This window comes from Lytechinus variegatus, chromosome 10, assembly GCF_018143015.1.
Source record: "Lytechinus variegatus isolate NC3 chromosome 10, Lvar_3.0, whole genome shotgun sequence".
In the NCBI taxonomy this organism is placed as follows: Eukaryota; Metazoa; Echinodermata; class Echinoidea; order Temnopleuroida; family Toxopneustidae; genus Lytechinus; species Lytechinus variegatus.
This window is the reverse complement of record NC_054749.1, coordinates 21,624,323-21,651,276: the sequence shown is the minus strand read 5'-3', so window position 1 is coordinate 21,651,276 and position 26,954 is coordinate 21,624,323. Positions and strand designations below refer to the sequence as shown.

Genomic DNA, 26,954 nt, shown 5'->3' with positions numbered 1-26,954 from the left:
GTATGATAAATTGTAGATTTTTCTTAACATTGTGTATATGTAATAGCTGTGTTAGATATTAATTAATCTGTGGTGAAACTAGGCCTGGGTCACGTCAATACGTTTACAAGATGTTGTACGCGCTCCTGCTAAAAAAAAAAAAAAAAAAATTGAAAAAAAAATTGCTAAAATTTTACATCTTTAAATCCATGAAATGGCCATCTATTTTCCATAATTCCTTGAAATTACTTTGATTTAGTTGAAAACTATCAGAAAAATGAAGAATATTCACCACTTTCCCGACTCTGATTTGAACTTACCTCGGTATATATGGTAGTCCCACATGTAGACTTCCATGGTGTTGCCATGAAAATCTACATATGGGACTACATGGGACTGCAATATTTACCGAGATTAAATTAAAATCAGAGTCGGGAAAGAGATGAATATTCTTCATTTTTCTGATAGATTTCAACTAAATCAAAGTAATTTCAAGGAATTATGGAAAAAAGAAGGCCATTTCATGGATTTAAAGATCAATGTGAAAATCTGAAATTTTACCCAGATTTTTTTTCAATTTTTTTTTTTTTGAGGAGCGTGATTTTTTGCTCTCCTTATTTTTTTAAGGAGCGCGGTAGGAGCGCCGGCGCGATCGCGCTCCTCAAAAATGAAGGTCTGTATTAAAGAGTAATCAAGTATCACTGAACATCTCATGTGAGTTTTAGGTCACATGACCAAATTCAAATGCCATTTAAGGTCAATGAACTTTGGCCAATTTGGAGGTAATTATTAGATTGCTGAGTATAACTTTCAAAGTTTATAGATATAGATTATAAAATGTGAATTTAGGGGTAATCAAGTATCACTGACAAGTCTTAGGTCGCATGATCAAGGCCAAATGTCATTTAGTGTAATTGAACATACATGTAGTATTGTATCATTATATGATTTGTGTTTTTTGTGAATAGTAGTTTTCAAAGTCAGCAATCGCGTGATGCAGGTGAGACTGCCAGAGGCGCTCTACTTGTTATGAATTTACAATAGAGGGAAAAAATGTCATTTGTATCAGTTTGATATATGTTTTACTGGTCATGTCGGACCAGTAAATCTGGTTACATGTATTTCTAAAAAGTTACTGGCCCGACATAGATATTTACTAGTCTGGGACCGTTCGACCAGTGTCGGTGTCGCACGCTGACTTGTGCAGTCCCATTCCTGCTTTTCTTTGTGCAGTGCAGTTACTCAAATATGCTAATAGCCAATGGGGGGGGGGGGGGTCTGTATCTCACAGCCTACAGTAATTCTTTGAACCAAATAAAATCAACATTTTCCAATCACTTTATAAAGAGGTGCAGTAGTTTCTTTCATAAAAATCTGATGACCAGAACCAGTTGATGTTTATCTTTAAGATTTTGATGAATAGTGCACAAGGCAGTAAAATGACATTATGCAAAGGCCAGGTCAGGGCTTTGAACTTGCATTTTCAACCAGCCTACATAACTTATGTACCATTCTTCTCTGATGGTACAGAGAGGGAGATTGGCATTTTATTTATCATAGTGCATGTACTGTATGGTTTAAAATTCCAAATATCTAAATAATAATAGTTGACCAATGGTGTATTTAGATTTTTTTAGACATATTTTTGACCTACATTAAATGTTAAAGTATATATGTACATGTATGTCTTGATTTTCAAGAGTATATATTAAATTTGAACTGACATCCGAAAAGAATTATTTCAAATAATTTATGAACACAAAATCAAAACGTATGCTGTGGGCCCTGACGTGTCCTAAAAAATGTTGCCCTTGTCTTTGTAAATTGCACAAACTCACGCAGAATATGTACATGTACAGTGAAATAACATTCTGAAAGTACAGCAAGTGAAATACATTGTACATGTAGCCCCTATACATGTATATCTACCTTTCAAAATGCTAGTAGTTACATGTACATGTAAAATTTTACAAATTTTAGCATGCATACTTCAATACTCAGTCATAGTAATTTGAAGGCTAATGTATTTTAGGGCTGCACACTATTCTACAGATACAGTATTAATACATGTACACAGTATGCATCAGGAGATGTACCTACATGTACATGTACTGTAGGCTTGGCATGTACATGTACAATTTAAGCTTTATACATGTACATAAAGCCCCCATGCCTCAATGCTTCAAACAGTTCTCATCTGACCAGTATCTGGGCTCGTCTTACAAAGAGTTACAATTGATCCAATCGATCGTAATATGGAAATCCATCAGTGTCATAATTTTTTCTATAGGAAATTTGCAAAACGTCCTTTGTAAACAACGAAACAAAGGAGAACACACCAAGTTGTCAAAGAAAGCAATGAATGTATGGATATACATTCATATCTAGAAAATTGTTGAGCAAACATGCATTTTATATGTTGACTTTGCTGGCTTTCCATAGTTGCGATTGATCGGATCACTCACAACTCTTTGTAAGATGGGCCCCTGGGCTCGTTTTACAAAGAGAACTTTACGATTGATGTGATCAACCTCAACTATGGGAAGCCAGTGCTCAACATCTAAAATGCACATGTTTGTTAAAAATATTTTCTAGATACATGTACAATATAATCATACATTCATCATGTTCATCTCTTTCTGAACATTCAGTGTGCTTCTCTTTGTTTACAAAGGACATCATGCAAGTTTGCTGGAAAAAAAATGACATTGTTAGATTTCCATATACATGGAAAGAGCTGAATATTCTTCATTTTACTGATAGTTTTCAACTATATCAAAATAATTTCAAGGAATTAAGGATGTGAAATGTGAAATTTGAGCAAGTTTTTGTATATATTTTTTATTAGGCAGGAGCGCGATATTTTGAAAACATATTGACCCAGGCCTAGTTTTACCACAGATTAATAGCTACACAGCTATTGCATTTACAATTTTAAGAAAAATCTACAATTTATCATACATGTATTATATTGAATTGATTTGAGCTCCTCAAGGATAGTGATTCTGAGCTCCTCGAAAAAATAAGGAGAGCGATTTATTGAGCTCCACGAAATTATAAACGTAAAGATGCAGGTGCTACATGTAGTTCAACATGTGCACTGAATTGCAGTTGTACTGACTCTGCACATGTAGCCTGCTATAACATAATGAGTTGTGTATGAGTTTGTAAATTCAATGTATTTTGCATCTACTGGAGTCTGTCTTTCAATCTGTCTTTTTAATAGTAGACTACTGTACTGTATAATGATTGCAGAGATAGAATTATAATTTGCATCAGACAAATCCCTCGCCGACTCTGCAGTCTGTTTTACTTGGTTTCTTGATCCAAAATCTTTTTCAAAACAACACTGTCTCCCTCCAGTTCATAGCGAAATTTCCTGAAGACAATGGCTCATCATATTCAGCTTTTGAAAACAAACTGCGCTTCCTGTATGGGATATGTTTACATGTACATGCAATCAGCGTTTGTAAATTAAACCTCAATTTGGAGATGAGCTGTCATAAACCAAGTTACTTGAGCAAAGCAGGCAGGCATCAGTGGCTCTGCATTTCCTAAGTGCTTTTGTCATCATATTTGCGTCTTGGCGGAGAAATCGGGAGACCCGGCGGATAATCTCTCGTCTCCCATCAATTTGATTTGTCTGCCCAATTTAGTGAATATTGCTCCATTGTCATTGCAATTAATGCTCATCTCCTTGGCAGTCGCTGTGGCACCTCGTACAATGAGGCTCGTCATTTACAAGCCATATTGCTTGATCTCTAAATACCAGCGACTCTGCTGCTCTAGCGGCCTTTTTGAAACAATGAATCATTAACAAAGGCCAAATTGCTTCTTGAAAAATAAAATATGATTTTTGAGTGACATATTTTTTATTTTTTTGTAATGATGTGGAATTTAAATTGACAGTTCACATTAGGAGAACTTTTTCTACACATGTCATGCAAACTAAACAAACAAATATTTTACTGCTGGTTGTTGATGGTCCTTATCGTTACAAACCATGCCTACATTTTTGTATTTTTCTTTTCCCAATTAAATTCAATAAAAAGAAATATGTTTACATTATTTCTGTAGAAAATGTCCTTTACGTTCCTTTTTTTACTTCGCATATGAACAATTTGTTTGTTTTTCATTTAACTTTTTCATTTTAAAACTATATTTTCAACATTAATCAATTTTCTAGCTGTATACTGTGACCATTTTTCCCCCCAGTAGTGTGCAGACCTGAAGGGACATTCTATTTTATGGAAAAGCTCATTTTAATCACTTGAAAGTCATTAAAAATAATCACTGTGGCTACAGATCATTAAGTTTATTGCCCAATCATACATCTGCACAGTATTTCACATCATGGACATTTGGGTGTACAAAGATATAATCTGTCAATTGCGTATTAAATTCAAAAGAATTATTGCTTTACATAACAGGCGTAGTGTCGACAACATGTGCATCTAGTTTCTACAGCCCCAAGAACCCTTAGCTAATATTAACATGATGTACTGGCATCTGCCTGTATAAATAATTGTAAAATCCTTAGAAATACATACATGTACTGTATTCCATTCCAGTGATTAGTTATATCACTGACATAGTTGTACACACCGGTATACATTAATAAATGTAAGCTCCATTTACATACAATTCTTAATATTTTCATGTTTTTTTAATGATCAATGGATTTGGAGAGATTTTGGCACCCAAAGACCACAAAGCATAACAGGCCATACGTAGAAGCATGAATAGATTCCAGATCAATTTGAGGCATGATCTCGGCATAAGGGCCTGTGAAAAGATCAATTATTTTGCCTGTATCTGAAAATAATACTACCAGTAGACCAATATCTTTAACATCTGTGTTACATGATTGCATACTGTTTGCTGTTTGACTCGTATGCAGAGAAACACAGATGGCTTGCTCAGACACGCAATTTATCCGTCTGGCTCTTCTCTCACGTTCATGTGCTTGCTCCATAGACTCAGTAGGTCTTCAGACCTTTGCTAGACACATCGTGTATGTTTCATGTTTTGTTTTCAACATTTTGAGCATGATATTGCTAGTGTTGGGTACAGAGTAAATTGCTGCTATAATCTCTTGTTTCAGTACAATCCATGGATATTAGCCTCTATATTTTATTTCTATGAATATTGATTATTAAATAAATGCTAAGAACTCCATGTATTATTTTTATACAGTGTCAGTTATCATTCAGCAATTTTGTATGGTTTGGTGTGTACATGTGTTCAAACTAAACATTTTGAAGTATCAAAATATGCTTGTTCTTTGAATTACTAAAAACAAACAGTCCTTGGCACTTTCTTGATAACAACATGCAGTATTGATTTTACAAATATTGTACATGTATACCACATTCATTTATAATATATTCCTCCATTCAGGTCTTTCCCTCACAAAGGCAAAGGCATGTTGTGTGTACATAGTGCATCATACCAAATATTGTGGGATAGGAATCTCCCCTGTGTGTGTTTTGTGCACAAACCGTTGTCCCATGTACTGTCTTTTGTGTGGGTTGTCCTTTTGTTGTTCATTGGAGTGGAACCAATAGCTGTCCCAAGGGGGAAGTGTGCTGTTTGTACACAAAGGATGGAGCCTCTCCACTGTCTGTCTTAAATCCATAAGAGGGAAGTTTATCCCTTTGTCCTGAAAAGGCATGCTAGAGATTGATGTGAACTGTATGAGGTGATCTTAACTATTTTGTGTTGAAAAAAGGAAATGAGAATACATGTAGATAAAAATCACAAAGCTATACAATTTTAATTTGGATTGAAAAAGGAATGAAGGTGAATTTAGGGATATCGCTAATTCAAGGCTCCACATTAACTTTTTTTGGTGGTGGCCCGTTCGGGCCACCAAAACCTTCTAATAATTTTTTTTGGTGGCCCATTAGTAAAGTTTGGTGGCCCGAAAATATAAAGAAAAACATTAATAAAATGAATAAAACAAACTGAAATATTTTGCAGTCACTACCACGTACCACTATTCTTTATCTTGTATGTAAATCGTGCTTGCTGTTATTTTACTTTGCTTATTTTGTGGTTATATACAAATTGTTCCTTCATTGTAAATATGAAAAATGATTGAAAGAGAATAAAAGAATTGTATTGTTCCCAGGTTGTGTGGACTTTTAATCTCCGTATAGACACACACTCATAATGGTAAAGTAAATAAATAGTGCATGTAGCAAACTCAGATAGATTACAAAACAATTGATTTTTCCTTTCCTCCTTTTTGATCGTAAAACCTAGATTATGCAGGCCCCAAATCCAGTTTATTTTCTCTTTTCCAGCATATTATAGCAGGAGAAAATCACAGAAAAATATGCTGCAGAATTAGAACAATGTGTAAAAGGGGGAGATAAACAAAAATAATTTTTAGAATAGTATACAATGTATTGAAAAAAGAAAACAAAAATTGTAAAAATGAATAGATCTAAGTGAAATAAAACAAAAGAAAAAATGATGAAAGAAAACACAAAGAACAGGAAAAAAATTGAGAAAAAAACAAAAGAAAATGTAAGAAAAATGAATAGCACAAAATTATAAAAAAATGGGGGAAAATTTTATTATTAATATTATTCAGTAGAAACATGTTCTTTAATCAGGCATATTCAATGGGAAGGGGTATAAATGGTTTAATCACTGTAAAAAAAAAAAGGGGGGGGGGAGAAAATAAGAAAACGGCAAAAGTTATCTGGAAAAAAAATGAGAAAATTCCTTCCTTATTTTTGACAAAATGATGGAAAAAATTCACATTTCATACCAATGTAATGCCTTTCCAAAGTATTTACTTCCTTAAGAATGGTTTAAGAAGTCATTTATAAACAAGAAAGAAAGAAGCTGTGTATTTGTTTTTGGCTAGAAGAGACACAGCTTCGAAATAAACCAAATATCAACATACATACAAATGCACATGTGGGACTGTGATGTACTCACCTCTGTGTTTTATGTGTATTAATGCATTTGGAAATCAGTCTTTTTGAGTCAAAAGAGAGGTCATAATTCCTCCTTTTAATGCTTTTAAATAATCAGGTTTCAGTAATATGGACTGTAGAAGGGCATTTCATTGGTGTAAACTGTGACTTTGACGTAGATTTTCAAAGTTCTGGGGAAGATTTCTTGGCAGTAACATTTCGTATCGCAGCTCCCTGAGTCTGAATAGTCTGCTATCGCACAGCGCAGCTAGCTGCAGTGGTTTCATGCATGCAAAGCTCAGCCAGACGGCCGGCTGAATAATAGTTACTGTATGCCAGCGGTAGGCCTACATACTGTCATGACTATGCAATCTTTGTGTGTGTGTATTTGTGTGTAGATTAACAAAAAAGGCGCATGACGGATTGGATTGCAATTTGAACTGTAGAAAGTTGATAAATGCATGCAAAATCGGGAGAAAAATTGTGCTACTTTGAAAATTATTGGTTGCCCGATTCGGGCCACCAAAACTTAACATTTTTTCAATAATGGTTGCCCGAGATGAATTTTTGGTGGCCCTGGGCCACCGGGCCACCGCTAATGTCGAGCCTTGTATAATGGAAAAATGTGCATTTAAAGTCATAATTGATTATTTTTAAAGTGAAATACTTTTGTAGGATGACTAATGCCTGAAACAGAACTCAGAAAGTGTGCAAAGACTCCCATACCATACAAAAAAGAGTATTAAACAGAATACCATTATTACTCTGTGTAAAAACTTTGACATTCATGGTCATTGAAGAATTATTCTATTAGAAAAGCAACGGATGCTTGAAGATTTATGTTACTGTATATTAATTCACATTTCCCCCTTTGTTTTTGTTTTATTGCAGTTCTATGTGCCAAGAACATCTGTAAAAAGGATTTTTTCAGTAAGTATGAAAAACTATGTTGTCATGATTTATACACCAATTACTGTAGAAATGCATTGCAAATTACAAATACCGGTACTTAATTTGAGAACAAAGATTTCATAAATGTTACTTCCTTTGCTAAAAAAGTGAAAAACAAAAAGCAAAAATCCATCAAGATCATATATATTTATTGATTCATAGTGCATTTCTTGGTAGGCCTTTTGCATGGGTGTAATTGTATTTCCATTGAAATACTTCATTCAATCATCTACAATATATTTGAGAGCACCACTTTTCTTTGGAGACATAAATGCATGTTTGGACTTTACAGGAAAACATAAATAAAACAAATAAAAAAAACTGAAAATGGGCACACACAAAAAAATAGAAATTACATGTAAGAACAACCGACTCCATACAATTCACTTTCGCATAGTAAACCTACATGTACATGTAATCTTTATCGATAGCATACATTCGTAATTCCGAAGCTTCGTTATTCCGAAGGTTCGGATATTCCGAAGGTTCGTTATTCCGAAGATTTGTATTTCCGAAGGATCGTAATTCCGAAGGTTCGTTAGTCCAAAAACAAAGTGAGGTTCGTAATTCCTAAGGTTTGTTAATCTGAAAACGAAATGAGGTTCGTAGAATTCTGAAGGTTTGTTAGTTCGAAAACGTAACGATTAACGAACCTTATTTCGTTTTCAGACTAAAACCTTTGGAACAACGAACCTGATTTCGTTGTCGGAGTAACAAACCTTCGGAACAACGAACCTTATTTCGTTTTCGGACTAACGAACCTTCGGAATATCGAATCTTATTTCTTTTTCGGATTATCGAAACTTCGGAATAACGCCACAAATGTTCGGATTAACGAACCCCTTTAACGTTTTCGGATTAACGAGGTATAGGCAATTTAAGTGTTTTGGAATTACAAACCTTCGTAATTACGAACCTTCAGAATTACGAAGTGTAACCCTTATTAATATCCTTCTTGATGAGGAGGGACTATTTCATTATTTTCACATGGGATGATTAATTCATTGGTTTGCAAGAGACCTACATGTACATGTATCTACAACCTTGAACATACATTTGGATCCCATTCATAATAAGTCATGTCTGTCTGTGGTCTGATTTGAGATGTTTGTGTCACTGCACTGTGTCTCTACCCCCAACTTTCATCATTTGCTCTAATTATTTACACGAGTAGTACCTTTGTTGTGGTTTTTGTCCTTTACCCACCACTGACCCTGTTACCTACCCCAGCACTAGGACAGACATTATTGATTTATAATTGCATTCCATGTAAACAGAATTGTGGAAATATGTACTGTGATAGGCCCTTTCTATTTTATTTGTCCTAAATTCTTCATAATATTGTCATTTAATGTGGATAATGAACCTGTGTTGCAGGGTGTATTGGTTTCTGAATAAGATCTTGTGAGTAGTGATTTGATTTGATCTGTGTTGACATGTTTTTGCAATTTGAATTGGTCATTTTCGAATTGGCGTTGCAACTATATTGAAAAGTAGAAAGCATACAGTACATTTGATACCCCTTTCATAAACCTACATGTATCCTCCAATTAGCCGCCTAAGAGTAATGCAGATAATTCAATAAAAATTGCGTTCATAAACTCCGAAAATAATCTGCACTACTTTTACGAGCGCCCGTCCTGAAAAAGGAGGATAATCGTCATGGCAACCGCACACACCCCCTCCAATGCGGTTGCGTTGGAAAAGGGTGACCTTGTGACCGCTCCATGGCAATTATCCGCATTACTTTCGAAATGCGTTCATAAAGTCAAAATCTGGTCCCGATGCTGCTATTATGCGGATAATTGCAGCATCAAAATAATGCGGATAACTCTAGTCCTCCGATTTTACGACCAAATTATGCTGCTATTAGCCGCATAATTGGGTTTATGAAAGGGGTATTATATTCAATATAAAAAAATGGGGGGGGGGACTCTGATAGAATTCAGCCAATTGATTCAACATGTGACACATTTGCTTGATCTTTGCAGTGGCATAGATCTACCTAATAATTCATTTTGTAAAAGAAATGGAAGTACATTGTACATGTACATGGTAATGGGGACACGTAAAATAGTAAAAGAAACTCCTACAGTAATCATTTTTTGCCTATTTAAGTATAAAACACTAGACCTATAAAGAAACATAAAGTGCAAAGGTTCTTCATTTGTTCAGCCTACATTGATGGCTCGTGTTACCCATTGTTATAACCATTTGATATCATTAAGGGTTATTGAACCCTACCATCCACTATTTTCTTTTAGACAGGTGGGTATGAAACTTAAGTTCATGTAATCATGGCATTTATTCATTTCAATGTCTGTAACTGTGTAACATGTCTTGTTTCATATGTATGCAGTTTAAAACAATATTTTGGTTACTGGAAAGAAAGAAAATAAAAGAGATTAAAATTGTTCTGAGCTTTCAGGGTAGTACAGCTTAAATGTCTAGAGTGACAGTTTTTTTTTATGTAGTGCTATAATAGGCCTACATGTATGTATGTATGTGGAGCGTTGTGTCCCAGTGGATTAGTCTTCTGATTTTGAAACAGAGGGTCGTGGGTTCGAATCCCAGCCATGGCGTAATTTCTTTCAGCAAAAAATTTATCCACATCGTGCTGCACTCTACCCAAGTGAGGTGAATGGGTACCCGGCAGGGTTAATTCCTTGAATGCATGAGCGCTGAAAGGCAGTTTGAGCTAAAGCCGGGGAAATAGTAATGATAACATCGCGGTTCAGAATGGAATATTTCTAGATATATGTACAATGTACATGTATATGGTGCTATAAATGCCTTTATTATTCTTATTAGGCCTAAACATGATGTTGTACATGTACCTGTGGCAAGTAATTAGAGTAACATTTTGGTCAGGCTGTTGATGCATAATACCGTAAACAATCTTGCCCATGACTTTTTTGCACAGTTTCTTTTAAACTAATATTGAATAAGCCAGCCACGACAGGTATGAAGGGACACTATTGAGTGGTCATGTACTCCTGAACAAATGATCTTTAGGTTCAGATCCATCATATTATTCCAGTTTTCATTATCTTTTAGATTTATTTCAACAGTTTTTTTTATAGAACTATTTGAAATGAATTGGTTCAGTGGCTTTTTATGGTACGGTACCTCATTTTTATGTTTTCAAACTTCATTCTATTATAAAAGTAAACATGTATGTATATGTTAATGTGCAAAAATTTTAGAACATTCAGCTTCTTGAAGGTGATTGAGGTCATTCACTGCTGCACTTTGGGTTTGAACATTCCAACATGTTCAGGAAATGCTAGGGGTCTTTCCCATATTGTCAAAATATGGCAGTTACTCGGAGAACATGTGGATTAAAGAAATAATAATACGGAAGGATAACTGTGAATGTGTCAGAATTCTGCAAATGCTTTGGGTAATATTTTGTTGAGAAGAAAGGGGTGGGAGTGTATATATGTGAGTTAGATTTTTTCCCACGGTTTGTTGGGTTCTTCAATACAACATTTGGAAGACAAAAGCTGAGAATGTTGCAACCAAATCATTGATGCGAGATAAGAAAGCAATATGCCAGACAAGAAAGCAATTATTGCATGAACTAAATTATGCTGATCAAATACATTGGCTAAACAGTATATAATATACCAACAAAGATGTTTAGTTAAAACCATGGTTGCATTTATAAATATTTTGGGGGGTCTATCTCTGAAAATACGCGTAAATCTTTCAGAATGCAATATATGAAACACTAAAAAGGTTGCATTTTGAAATGTGATTTTTGAGCACCAGACAGGAGGATACTAGTCAGTGATATGTCTTCAAGAACTTTTTTTTCTTCCAGTATTAAAGTCAGAAAGTTGGGTGCATGTGAAAGGACTGGATGTTAGGAATCCTCTCTCTGGGTTTGTATGTGAATTTCATGTACATATAAGATACAATGCAACCGTAAACATGGGAATGCAGACGTGACTGTAATCATGTTCCAATCTTTTCTTCTCAAAATTGTTTCATTATGGCAATGTATTTTTAGCTTGTGTGAAGCATCATTCTAAAATGGTTTGGACAGCAAAGACCTACAGGACTTTAATAGTAATCCTTGAAAATACTGTATTTTAAATTATTTGAACTTGCAGTGTTGGCTTTGTTCCTGCATTTCGCTAATCTACGAAAATTGCAATTGAGATAGAGAGTAGAAAATGATATGGCAGTGTGAATGAAGCAATATTGTAGCAGTATGGTGCTACATGTACTTTCTGATAAACTCAAGCAAGAATTCATATAAAATTTTTGAGAAATTTATTTCATAAACTACTTGAGGTCAAAGTCTCTGACTCTGTTTTGTAATCTTATTTCTTTGAACTTCATCCAGATGCAGGAAATTGCATCGGTGACTTGGAACATCAGTTGGGCTCCGGTAGACCAGTCTATTCATTTTCAGGCCTAAGTTTTTTTTAATTTATATATTTTGGAATGATCAAGTTTACATAGTATACATGTATATGCAGGCCCAACAGACATACTGAAGAATCAATTGTATTTCAGCCTTGAGGGTGACAAAACAAAAATCAATTGAAAAAAAATGATCAGATTACAAAAAACAAACTTCACCAGCAAATGAACACTTTTCTATTCAAAGATTCAGATGTAACAATATTTTCCAAATTGTGTGGGCTATTTTTGATGTAATCTTTTGATAGCAGACAGTTCAAGTTGCTATGAAGAGGGGAGACTGTAGTGGCCAACCCTTAAAGACAGGCTGCCTGGCTTGGCCTAGCCAGGCGTACTGATCAATCAACTTCCGTCTGAAGCACTTGGCTCTTTCCCACTGCTGCCATCTACACTTTTGTCAAAGAAAATCACTATTACTGCATGCATGACTCAGCTTTTTAAATGAAATTGGCAACAATGTAATCGGTCACTACATACACGCTCAAAATATTGGTCGCACAATATTTTCTTCATCAACAATTGCTATTGTTTTTATTTCCCCCCCCCCAAACGTGTTTGCAATTCAGGTTTTGATTCAGAATAATATGATGAATAGTACATACATGTACATGTACACAAAAAGTGTTTGGGTGAAGGATAGATATGGGGGACAATGGTGCTATTACACAAGATTGTAATTAGTTGCAAATTACGGTATTAATAATTTTCATGCCTTTCAGGTCTATGTTTTGAACAAAAAAAAGGAAGAAAATACACACACAACATTGATCTTGGGCCTGTTACGTAAAGAGTTGCAACTGTTGTAACTTTGCCATTTGTACCACGATAACCTTGATCATGATTGGCTGTAACCTGTTGAGCCCTGTTACCATGGAAGTTGCCATAATGGCAAAGTTACAGCAGTTGTAAGTCCTTTATGAAATGGGCCCCTTATTGGCCATTGCCATCGAGCAAATGATTGCAATATTGCAGGGAACCAGATTTTGAATTTTGCACTATTTCATCATCAAGCATTCATCATTGACATGCATCACTTCTATGTACGCGTGTAAGGTCCATACTGCACATTGATAGTGGAAACAGACCTCTATGGGAGAGTAGCGGCTGACTCCCAAATCAACCATTCAATTTACGCGGCCATTTAGGCAATTGGCGGACATGGTGGCTAGCATTTTAGCGCTGTCCACCCTCTGTCGGTCGACCATTTGACCGTCCTGTTGTTAGATAGATAAATGACCACAGCCTTACGACAGCATGTGAATGAGCAATTACTTTGACGGTTGTCTCTCTAATGGCGAGTTCTCATTAGACATGTATATTGAATTCACATCAACTGCATGTGCTCTGTTTAATGCTTTTGAATTATGGGTTGCAAACCAATGCCCAGATGCTGGTGAGATAAATCTTTAGCTCATCTTTTAATTTATGGGAAACCTCTTTTTCTGTTAACAAGGAATCTGTATAGAATGTACAGTTTTGAAGAAGAATGGTTGTCATCCATACAAAGTAGACATTTTTTATAAAAATAAAATATAAAAGTATTTCTGGGTCCTGTAACACAAAGGTTAATAGCGTTCTAATAATCATAAGCTTGATTTTTATGATTGATTGTACATTATAGTCAATGGAATCAATTGTAGAAAATGTTATATGGTCATTAAAGCTTTGTGTTTGTTTTGGCATGGAACATAATACTCAGGCAAGGACCTTCGTCAAAAGGTTAATCTTTGTGAAACACCCACTTTTCCCTTTAACTATAGATTTAGCAAAATTATGAACAATCAAAGCCAAGACGTCCCAGATCACACTTATGTCTGAGAGAAAAACAATGGTATTGCAAGTGACATTGAACAGGCAAGGGACTCTGCAATTCAGCCTTTGGTTTGTAGCTTGTGATCAGACAAGAGGGTTCTATGGTCGCGAGCCAATTATCTGCATGCTGCCACACTAGCAAGTGAGTCATGTGACAGTGGTGCCTTCCTTGTTTTTGGCCTGTCGGTGGTAGGAATACCCTAAATAACCATGGAATATTAACACAAGGTCAAAATCTTGTAATTCTGAATTTTGCAGAGGAATAGGGATTTGATTGACAATGAAGGAGTGGCAGGTTTTTTTTTTAGAAGAAGAGAGAGAGACAAGAGAGGGCAGGAAATTTAACAGGGGTATGTACAGGAAGATCCCCTTAAAAAAAATTATATGGAACTGAATTAAGATTAATGAAAACTAACTGTCAAGGCAGATCTGGGATGAAAGGTCTGGAATACATTTTAGGTGTATGTTCAAAGAGAAGAGGGCAAAAAGGGCAAGAAAAATAAAAATGTGGATGAGATTGAAATAAGGTGCTATTTAAAAAGGAAGTATTTGAAAGTAATCATTACTTTGCAACATGTACATTATGCATAACAAAGTATATCTGGATGATGTTTTTAAAAAGATACCCTAATCATTTAATCATTCAGTAAGAAGAATACCTGACATGTATATCTTTAAGTTAGAAGATTTTTGTGAAACATTTTTGATTCCCAAACTATTTCAACATATTCATTCTACATATCTACATGTATAATCTTCTCTTAAAGGTCAAGTCCACCCTAGAAAAATGTTGATTTGAATCAATAGAGAAATACCCAAAAATTCCATCAAAATCGGATGTAAAATAAGAAAGTTATGACATTTTAAAGTATCACTTATTTTTCACAAAATGGTATATGAATGAGTCAGTTGCATGCAAATGAGAGAATTGATGATGTCGCTGATACCATGGTCACATTTGTTCTACGGCGGCCGTACGGCGAGTTGAAAACAGCCGTTTTAACAATTTTTTGTCCAACTACATATAGGTGGTTTGAATCAAAATTAATAAAACGGCTGTTTCCGACTCGCCGTACGGCCGCCGTAGAGCAAATGTGACCAAGGTACATGTATGACTCACTATTTCTTTTGATTTATTGTTTGAATTATATTTCAATTTTTACAAATTTGACAATAGGGACAAGCTTGATTGAATTATAAAATGTTAAAACAATGGTAATTCCACATGTTTGGAGAGGAACAAGACATTCTGTCACATGACAATGAGGGAAAATTTAAATATTTCATATAGTAAAATACAAAATAAATAGTGAGTTGATGATGTCATCAGTTCCCTCATTTTCTGACAGCCCAGGATGTGCACATAACAGTTTTGTGAAATTAAGCAGAATTTAAAATAAAATGTCATAACTTTTCTTATTTTAATCCGATTTTAATGAAATTTTCAGTGTTATGTTTGTTGGATTTTTCTCTTTTTATTCAAAACAACTTTTTGTTGGGATAGACTTGTCCCTAAAGTACAGAAAGTTTAAAGAATACAAACTCATTAGAAGCAGGAAGAGATTAGTCTGCTCTACAGGCATACACACTGATTAAAACTTTGATCAATATTGGGTCTCCACATAAGACTAGCATATACATGTCTTTAAACTTTTTTTAGAGGGTCTTCATTATACAAGTAATTGTTGGCTGCCTTTTATCATACCATTTAACCCAAGGGAAGAGTCTGCACAGCAGCCTAGGAGGAGCTTGTTGTTCATGTAGACAATTAGAACACCATTGTTACTTTCTCATTCTGACGTGCCTAGTGAGACAGTGATATTTCAAAATGCCAATATAGCCACATTCACAATGCTGTCCCATATTTTATGAAAGGAAAATAGACCACAGCACAGTTGAACTTCAGCACAGGTGCCAGTAAAGCGCAGAAGGTAACTGACAGAGAAAAAAAACGGGGGGAGGGGGGATAATTACTGTGAAATTGAAAACATGCAGGAATACATGTAAATGAGTGAACAATGTCGTGAGCTCATAGAAAAATGATTCAGTAGGAATCGAGTCAAATATACAATACATGTAGTTCATACCTGTAGGGCCTACATGTAAAAAAATATATATATGAATTTCTTCTCCATATTTTTATGTAAATATTCTGACATGCTTACTTGAGAAAAACGGGGAAATTGTTGGGCAGTATTGTAAATTTAAATCAGTTTTTGGTATTGGCCATATTCTATTTCCGCAATTCATTTTTTTGCTCAAAATTCATGGTACATGTATGAGGAAACTTTGGTCCAAGGAATGTCCTTGATCTATTTCCAGTGAGAAATATACAGGTACATGTATTTTTACTTCTTTAGAATACTTGTTCAGCTCTTAAGCAGCTGCCATCAACTTGTGATAGCCAAAGTCATATCAATTTATGATGCCTGAGACGTTTCATTGTCTTTTCCCTGTGTGTGATATCAACCGTGTAGGTAGCAGGATTTAGAGGGGTACTCCATTTTGAAATAATATGAAGGATATGCAATATTGTCTGATCACTTAAATTAATGCAATGTTTCTAAGCACTGCATACCATTACGCCGGCTTAAGCTACCCTGATCTACGCTTGAGCATTCAAAGAATTTCTTCCAACCGGATACCCATTTTCTACACCTGGGTTGAGACTGGTGAGTGGAAAATGTAGGTAAATGCCTTGCCAAAGGACACATTAGCTGCAGTAGGATTCAAACACCAGACCTTGTGGTTCAGAGTCAGGAGACTTATCCACTAAGCCAAAACACTGGTTTTAGACAGATAAAGTATTAACATTGGACACACAAACTATAGGGACAGTGATTTTCCGCGATTGCGGAAAACGGACAGAATTCACAGAAAGGGCCTTTTGAAATGGAAAGTGGCATTTCAAATGAAAAATCACAGAAAACATATTTTTTCTCAAAATACACAGAACAGCAGCAGAAATTACTCAAATCTCAACAAAATATGAAATAGCCACAAAACCCCAGAAAACATGATCGTCACTACAATCATGACAGTTTACACACTGCATGTGACTTCATCACACTCGATCGTAGTCGTACCCCCCCTCACGCCTGTACCTTACCCTGCCTTGGCCGGGCGCGGGCCGGGCAGAGTTGAGCTTATCGAAAACATTCACGCACGCATCGTTTGATTTCAACAACACGGTTGTGTGTTGCTGCCACAATGCCGAAATACCTGCGACCTTGGGAAAAACCCCGCGAAAGTTCTCGTAATTTTGACAAGTACCTACTATTTATTGGGTATTTTCTTTTCGGGGAAATTATGCGTGATTTGCTTTCACATTGCCAATATTACCTGGTATCTTCTGATCGGGGTAAATTTCTTGATCAGAAAATACCTGAAATTGACGAACTTCGAGGCAGTCTGAAACCACCTTGTGATACGTTTGCTGATGGCGCAAATTGAAAATGCGGTTACTGTTGTTATATTCCCTGTGGCGTTTTTGTACAGGGGAAATCTAAACTGCTCAAACCAAAAGTACGTGTACAAGCATGTAGCTTTGTGGTATTTTCTCTAATACTTGGTTCCTTGTGAAAATAGAGATACCAATGTAAAGCATTTGTCTTGGTTGGCTTGGGACAAAAAGTGAAAATTTTAGTAGACTTTGAAGTCAAATTTCTCAGAAATGAGTTTCGCACTGTCGTATCGCCATATGACGGTTCGGATGACTGCCAAAATTACCATTCCTTGCTTCTTGGCAAATATAATCATCATTGCTTACAACTCTGGCAGAAATTATTTTAAGTAGGCATACATTTTACATACATGTATACAATCTCAAATCGTTGTTGCCGCCTATACAATCTTGGGATATAATATGAATTGACCTGTTGAAGGAAAGTTATTGCCAGCTTTTTAACATTTTTTTTTCAAGTTAAAGATAAATTCCAGTTCTGGTAACGATCTCAAAATGACTTTTTACAGAATTTGATATAATGACCACCCAAGTGTCTGTGTGAATAAAAAATATGTGCTAAAGGATTCTGGAAGAAATTGTGTAATTGCTGAGAAATAAGCAAAATAAGCGTGGATTCAATCACTTCCGTCGGGTCTTTATTCCAGCAATAATTACATACTGTCCCACGGGTGTCTATCTGTGTTGGCGATCTTCAGTGTGATCGCATTTCAGCTTTATGATTTCACAAAATTCAGTTTATGTAACTGTACCAGATCTAGATCCACGATGATATAGTCATACTTAAGTTTGGTTTTACAGACTTTCTCATGAAATTAGTGTTTTACTGCACCTACTATCATTTAGCTTTAAATGATAAAAAAATGTATGGACGCACCCAAAGTACAGATGTGGAGCAGCGAGGTTGTTGTAGAACTGACCATGTATGGTTTATCTGGTGGCACCATGATTCTTACCTCAATTTAAGTCTTATTTCCTGTCAAGTTCTTCATATGATAATAACCAGACCTAAATCCCAAATCCTGCTCAATATCTTATTTTGCCACATTCAAGAGGAAAACAAATGAGAAATGGAAATCTTTGTCTTTGTTTGCATTTTAATTTTTTTTTATCACTTTGGACTGATGTTTTCTTTCTAATGCACAATAAACATTTAAGGACTGCTAGCCAAAATGATCAGAATTTTTAGAAAGATAAGTTTTCCTCATTTGACAAATACTGTAAAACAACATTTGTTAAAAAAAAAGAAGATGTATATGTAGAACTTGCAATCATTGTCCATTCATGAATTAAGAAAATGTACATACATGTAGGCCCTATAGATGAAAATGGAACTTAAATTAACACTCCATTTTTACTAGTTGAAGATGAGAGGAAGGATGGATTGAAGGGATGAATTAAACTTGATAAAAATATTCTTACCCAAATAGATAATCATTTTTTTTCTATTTTTTTTCTACACCATGTTTGACTGCTATTGTAATATCTTGTGCACTTGTTAACATATATAAAAAAAAATCATGGATAATAAATAACACATGAGAGGAAATGAATAATGAATGCCTAATTGTCAAATTGAAAATGTGCTATTGAAAATTGTTCTAAAGTTTGACTGCTTGGTTGCTAGGGCACATGCATGCACAACATTAGGAGTGATATGTGTACAGACTTGTAGTCTCCTCCACATGAATTTTTTTTTCTATGAACAAAACTTTTGAAAGGAATAACAAATGTATGATATAAATATTCAGTAGTATGTACATGGTTTAATAAAGTACTTAATTACTAGTAGCTGCGGGATGAGACCTCTTATTGCAAAGTCGCAAAATAAGCATGATATTGTTAGTGCTTCAAGGTTGGCGCCATGTTCTGGTTTGGTTTGTTAGGGTTCGGCTTCAAGTTTGGCAATGTAAAGAGAACGAAGGTAGAAATGGAATTTCGAAGAGCAGAATATACAGTGCGTATCAAAAAAAAGTTTACACTTTGAAAAAGCTCTGGGAATTAAAAAATATACAACATATGGGTAATTTTTTCAAATATAAAACTGTAAAAAGATAAATTATCAGCCCCTGATTGGTCTTGAAAGGCAACCCTGTATAGTGGTTTCAAACACTCTTTCTAACATGTCAAATGGGCCTACATGTACATGGGACTGCACTACTCTATGAAACAATGTATTTCATTGTTGTAAATATGCCACATGATATGAAACAGCAGCGAGCTTTAGTTTTTGTTTTTCTCTTCATCACCAGTAACCATGTACACTGTACAGAAATATGAAAATGACCATCAAATTATGATTTCATGCGTATTCAGCCCTCCAATTTTCAATTTGTTACACGACCTCTGCGTAGAGGGTGCTCTAAAATAGCATTGTCATCTCTACATGTAGCCTTTTTCAACTAGGGGCTGTCTGTTGTGATATTTATGTCGCATACCCAGAGATGCCAACCCTCCCGATTTTATCGGAAGGCTCCCGAAAATTCATCCCAACTCCCGCCCTTACGATTACCATCCTTATCCTCCCGAAATTACGATTTTTTGCATTGATCAAATTGGATTGAAAGTACATGTATCGTCTGCTAACTTTTGCATGTAGTAACTCCATTACGTTCGCTGCGAAAAGCTGGTGCATGTGATATGCCCAACGGGAATCCACTGTGCACCAGGCCGGTAGGCCCGGCTAGCTTCGCAAGCAAGGCATGTGCGCTCGCGGCCGCTGGATTTGTCAAGTCGTGCGGTGGAATATCGGTGTGTGATTTTGGCGTATTGTTGGGGTGATATTGACATGAAATGGCGGAAAATCAACAAAAGAAGACAAAGAAATGGTCTCAGAAGTATAAGACTAAATACAGTCTCTAGTACCCGTGTATTCGGAAGTCGGAAAGAGGAATTTATCATGCATTTTGCACAATTTGCAGCGTGGACATTTCAGTTGAGTACGGAGGTAGTGATGATATTCAGAAACACATACGGACATTGCATTGCAAAGACGAGATCTTCGAGCTCCACTAGTACCCTGTTGACTTATTTCACCAAGCAATGGACCAGCGTGGAGGAAGACGTTACCTGCGCTGAGCTTTTCTTTACCATGTTTACTGGACTATTATAATTCCTCATTATTGTTGAACAGGTCGTTTCCTTCTATTGTCCCCTCATTGTTTTTTTTACATGTAAAAATGCATATTTTTCTTTGATTTTTATGATAAAAAAGTGGGAACAATGTTTTTTTAAAAACATGTGAAATGCTCGAAAATAAGGGTCAGATTGCACCAGAGAGCATCTAGAAACCCAGAGCTTCCAGGGCCCTAAGCATGCTAAGATGGGCCTTGGACCCCGGCCTCAAGGGTTGAGCGCTCCACGCTCGAGATGTGCGCATAATTTGGTGTCGGTTGCAAATCCTCCCTAATTCTGATTTCCAGAAGTTGGCATCTCTGCATACCTATACTGACTGGAAAAAAAGACCATTCGTAAAAAGCCGAGTGAGTGCAAGGATTTCATCTCAGTCACAGGGCCTTTAGGAACCAACCTGCATTGGATTTCTTATGTTAACCATTGTTTCCAAATCGGAATCAAGAGGTAGCGGCCAATCAGCGAGCGTAGTGCTCGCATCGATGAACCCCATGTGACCCTGTGCCACAGAAGCGAGCAAACACAGTCCCATGACGTCACAGACACCGACTGCGGATTGGCACATCATATATTCATGTCTTCACTAGATTCCTAAAGGCCTCACGACTAAAGTCGCTCGCTCTCGCACTCACTCAGTTATTGCCAGTTCTTTTTGTCGGCTGATAGTCTCATCTCATCCTTTGCTTGACGAAAAATAAAGCCAAGTCACGAAGCCTTGTCAAAAGGCTATGTCATCTCAGGATTGCCCAGTTATTAAAAGCTCATGTATGTTCAAAAGTTACACAGAAATTTAGATATAGCAAACTAGCAATAGTGGTACATGTAGCCTACTCGACTTGTATGTGAAGCTCGTAGGAATAGTTTTCAAAGGAAAGTGATACTAGGGATCTCCTTTTACAAGGTACATATATCGATCTCCTTTTACATATATCAGTCCCAATTATACCCACTCCCCCTTTTGTATATGTTTCATGTTCATATCATATGCACACTTGCATACATGGAGGCCTGCTTTAATAGAGATTGTCGCGGTCATAAACCCCTGCATCACAAGACAGACTTGAACTCGTGTTATGGAGCCATGGCCCTCTCCACACAAGTACCTGAATTTTTCAATCCCTTATCAGATTTCAGGCTCTTGTAAGTACTTAGTAAACACAGACCATGTGTCCTGTTCAGTGTAATATTCCTATTAGGAAAAAAATCCTGCCCTCCCAAATGTAAACTCATTCAGAATATTACTTGATGGTTTTATGACTGCGTTGCTGTCTTCTTACCCCACATATCCAAAGACAAGCTGTCTAGCCAAGCATTGATATAGAAGGATTAATGATTGAAATATCAATGTTGGTGAGATTAAAGAGCTTGTTCGTCATAGAAAGTCATATTCTCATTAAGATATATAAAAAAGGAGTATTGCTTTCAAGGTATGTCACTTTTATTGTGTGAGACACACTAACCTCTAGGGTCGGCCCCATTCTCATCATAAGAATAACTTATTCTGCTTCAAGTACATGTACTGTACCGTTAGACTTGACCCCATTCTCATTACAAGATTAACTGTATTCTGCTTCAAATTTACATGTACATGTAGGCCTGCTGTATATATATCTATTCTGTCTGTTCTAAAGTGCTCCATGTAGAAGCCATAGAAGTTGAACTGTCTTATTGATATTGACAAATTTGTATACATCATAGGTCAAGTCCACCTCAGAAAAATGTTGATTTGAGTCAATAGAGAAAAATCAGACAGGCATAAGGCTTAAAATTTTATCCAAAATCGGCTGTAAAATAAGAAAGTTATGACATTTAGTTGGGGTGGGCTTATCCTTCTAATGCATAATACTTTGACATACTTGATTGTGCTGTATATTGTTCTTTAACTGGGAAGCAGATTCTCAAATAATTATACCAGTAATTGTTTGCGGACATCCCATATCATTGTGAATTTTATTACATGCACGTTTGAAATGCAAAAGACCAACCAACTTGGACCGAGCCCCCATTGCTCAGTGTCCCGGAAAACAACCAAAGCTAGCCTTCTTTATCTGCTTGATAATTTTGACCATTATAAAGATGAGTAACTCCACTTTTTTTTCTCTCAAGATATAGGTATTGTGATCTCTAAATTATAATTTATATTCAGTGACGTTTATGAAACAATTACATGTATACTTACTGTCTAATAATAACATACATAGAATGTGAATCATTCAAACAATATATTTCATTAAATCAATGGATTATTAGTAATATCTATAACTTCCAAATGTCAATCAGAATAAACAATTTGAACTTTTTTTTACATTTATTAGTCTATCTATTTTAAAACATCATAATTACAATAGTTCACATAATGGAAATATTTATCATAACAAGATTCTATGAACTTGAATAAGTACGTAACACTGTTTTCGTTGTGGCGATGCGTACCTATATGTATATATATCTTTATCACAAAGTGATGGTTCCAATTTTGTATTTTCTTATTACTGTCTGGTCCCTCTCTTCATCTCTCTTTCATTTCATTGAGACAGTCACCTTTCTTTTTCATTTAACATGCTTGTAACTTTCATCTTTCTTATGCAATGTAAATTATGTGTTAAATCTTACTATATGTATTGTACCTTATGAATTGTTCAATTAATATTATGTATTATCACCCTGCCTATTGCCAGTGAAGGGGAATTTGTCCCATAATCACTGGCAGAGGACCTGGGTTTATTGTAACTTCTCTATTTGACTATGAAATAAAGATGATTTATATATATATTACGATTTGATGGTTTTGTGAAGCATTTCATTGAATGCCTGACCAACATTTTTGCCGGATGTACATGTAGCAACAGAATAGGCCTATTGGCAGACTGGATTCAGGGAAGTGTAATTCATCCATTAATGGGATAAATAGAATCACTAGATTTACCAGAAATATCAGAAGAAATCAAAGTGAATCAGAAGACCATTGATCTATTCGGCCTTCGAAGTAAAACCTTGGACAATTACTAATATTTGCTAACTGTTGCCAAGGAGGTACTATTGCCTTGTTCTCACTCTACTACCCTTTTCATAAACCTATCCTCCAATTAGCCGCCTAAGAGTAATGCGGATAATTCAATAAAAATTGCGTTCATAAACTCCAAAAATAATCCGCACTATTTTTACGAGCGCCCGTCCTGAAAAAGGAGGATAATCGTCATGGCAACCGCACACACCCCCTCCGATGCGGTTGTGTTGGAAAAGGGTGACCTTGTGACCGCACCATGGCAATTATCCGCATTATTTGGAAATGCGTTCATAAAGTCAAAATCTGGTCCCGATGCTGCTATTATATGGATAGTAGCAGCATCAAAATAATGCGGATAACTCTGGTCCTCCTCTGATTTTACGACCAAATTATGCTGCTATTAGCCGCATAATTGGGTTTATGAAAGGGGTATACGATTCATTTTAGGGCCACATCCTTTCCAGTGGGGTGGGATTGGTTTGGCCTGCATATGTCCTACTTTCACTGAAACCTACTTGAAATATAGGCATTGTAATGGCTGCTTTGGGAGTACGAAGCAAGGGTCATTGTCAGGGTCATAAATAAAAGAACTGGACAGACGTGCTGTTTAAATGGGAAAGTAGGAAACTCTCATGAGAAATGATAATTTTCATATTTTATAAAGAATATCACAGTTCTAATGTATTACTGCAGATGAATGCTTCTCAGATGCCTGATATTTAGGATATGACCCAAAACAGCTGAAATTTTGGGGGACACAACATCTGTATGTAGTCCCATTCATGTATTTCTGTGTTCCATTCATGTTGAATCTCATCAGATTTCAGTCATTTCCCATATTTGCAGTATGCACAAATTCTCAGGTGCATATGTACAAAGTACCTAGTCCAATCACTTTGAGACAGGTGTTTCATGGTTCAATCTCATGGCCAGAAATGATGCTCATTTTACACTTGTTGAGTGCAACAGAGATCACTCAATGATGTTTTATTTCTTTTTAAGATATTATAAGCGCTTCTAGAGGAGATTTATTCTTTGTTATTTTATAATGTACAGCGCTTTGGGCATGTTACTATGGAAATACCCTATTTTTGTCAAAATGTACATGTACATGTATGTATGACATTGTAGAAGCCTGCTTTCGGTTTGTACAGGCATTGTGTACTAGTGTACACTTCAAATTGACCATCAGTTATTTTGTACTGGGCTGTATGGTGTGCAACATTTGGCATGTCTGAAACTGAATTGATAAATAAAATTGCTTGTACCTTCTCAGCAGTAAAATTGTGTTTTATGTTGGCATTCTTGAACGTACACCATGAAGATGGTGCTTCATGTACATAACTGTAGTGCTAACCTTATTGCAGAGCTACCAAGTCTCACACATTATGCATGAGACTCAAGCATTTTGGACTCTTTTTCATCCCCTCAAATCTCTGTCTCACGCCAACTATCACAGCCTATTCCCATATACATTGTACACAATGTCTGTGATCTCACTCAGATTCACAGAAAATCTCACGCATAGCTGGTCTTTGAACTTGGCATATCTGTTATTGTTCTGGTGTCCTAGAAGCTAGTTAGGTGCCAGTTACAGCATGAATTTTATTTCCAAGAAGAGAATGATACAAAAGCAGATATATTATTGTCTTTGAATTTTATTCTCTTTTAATTCTTATGATTTAGAATCAATGTTTAAGTGATCAATTTGTTTGTGTCACTGCTTTTAATGACAGCAGGACAATATCAGTGTGGACTTTTCTGAGAGGCTTTAATACAAAGTCCTAACATTTCAAAATTCACTTTTGTCTCTGTGAACAGAGGAAGGGGGGGGGGTGGATTGAACTCACACTTGTTGCAATCACCCTGATCTTCCTTCCACTTTGCATGAATAGGTGCATCCTCCATCCACAACCCAACATTCTTGCTCTCTCCATTTTGCTCCTTGATTACATTTTTGGTCGTTCCCTTAACAAACTGCCCAACTCGTACACCACAACCCTTTTTAAAGATATGCTCGTCAACTTGAAAACCAGAAATCTGAACAAGTGATTTAAAACACTACTTCAATGAATGTGTATTTATTGATTACATGTATTAATATATTTGTTCTCTTGCATTCTTTCTTGTTTATTTTCTGCAGGGTTACCGGATCCCTTTGCCAAGGTAGTGGTTGATGGATCAGGGCAGTGCCATTCTACAGACTACTGCAAAGGAACTCTTGACCCAAAATGGAACCAGCATTATGATTTGTGAGTCATTCAAGCATGACTGATATTTTCCATCTTTTTCCTTTTATTTTTCATGATATTTAATGATAACCCCCTCCCAGCCCACCACCCAAAAGATGTCATATTTTACGATATATCTGCGGACTATTAGACTTCTTTTTACTCCTGTATCGGGCAAATAATTAGTAAACTATGCAAGTGAACGCACATGGGCCATATCACTTTCAAAGGTTCATTCATTTTTGGAAATTTTTGCAATTTGCACTTGGTGTCTCCAAGCGTGAAGTATGTTTGGTACTTTGTATTAAAGCATACTTATATAATATTGACTGGCCTTGAGGGAGATACCAAATATATTTCCCAAACTAGTCTCATATTGCCCCGATTCGAAGACGAGGGCAATATGGGTCTAGTGAGGGAAATATTTTTGGTATCTCCTGAAAGTAACGCCAGTCAATATTATTATTATTACCTGTTACCACTTTCTGGTACATTAAATTAACATATTGATAGATTATATAACCAAATTGTTGGACTTACCTTGGTCAACCTCTAGTGTCAATTCTGCACTTTACCATTGTGACGTAATTACAATCGCTCGGATCCAGCGTTGTCTTTATTATGACGTATATTGTTGGTGCGCAGATCCTTATGAAGCGTATCTCTTTATACGCATCCACAAATGCGCTGGGGATTGATGAGCTCGGAATACGGATATTATGGACCGCTAATTATTGTACGTAGGTGCAGTAGGAAAATTACTCTTTTCGGGGAGGAGGGGTGTACGAATATTATGGTCACTCGTCATTCAGCTGATCGCTGACCGAGCCATTGTGACGTAGTTTATGTTGAGTTAATCAGTTAGACAGACAAAATACGCGTTTATATCATGTCTCCAAAATGCCTCATTCAGGTAATAATGTTGGTTATCTCGTGTGTGCACTTCTTATTTTGGAAGTTCAATAGTTACTCCCCCTGTGTGCTGCTCTACCAAGGCTAAGCTGGCCTTGCTT

At 36.0% G+C, this 26,954-nt stretch overlaps 1 protein-coding gene across 1 annotated transcript in view; it reads left to right on the top strand.

Moving 5' to 3' along the window:
- Positions 1–26,954, top strand: part of LOC121423271 (E3 ubiquitin-protein ligase SMURF2-like) — a 67,509-nt gene that overhangs the window by 2,996 nt on the left and 37,559 nt on the right. Inside the window, exons 2-3 of the mRNA XM_041618601.1 lie at positions 7,803–7,841; positions 25,854–25,962. Of these exons, the coding sequence (XP_041474535.1) occupies positions 7,803–7,841; positions 25,854–25,962 (148 nt within the window). The remainder of the gene's footprint in view (positions 1–7,802; positions 7,842–25,853; positions 25,963–26,954) is intronic.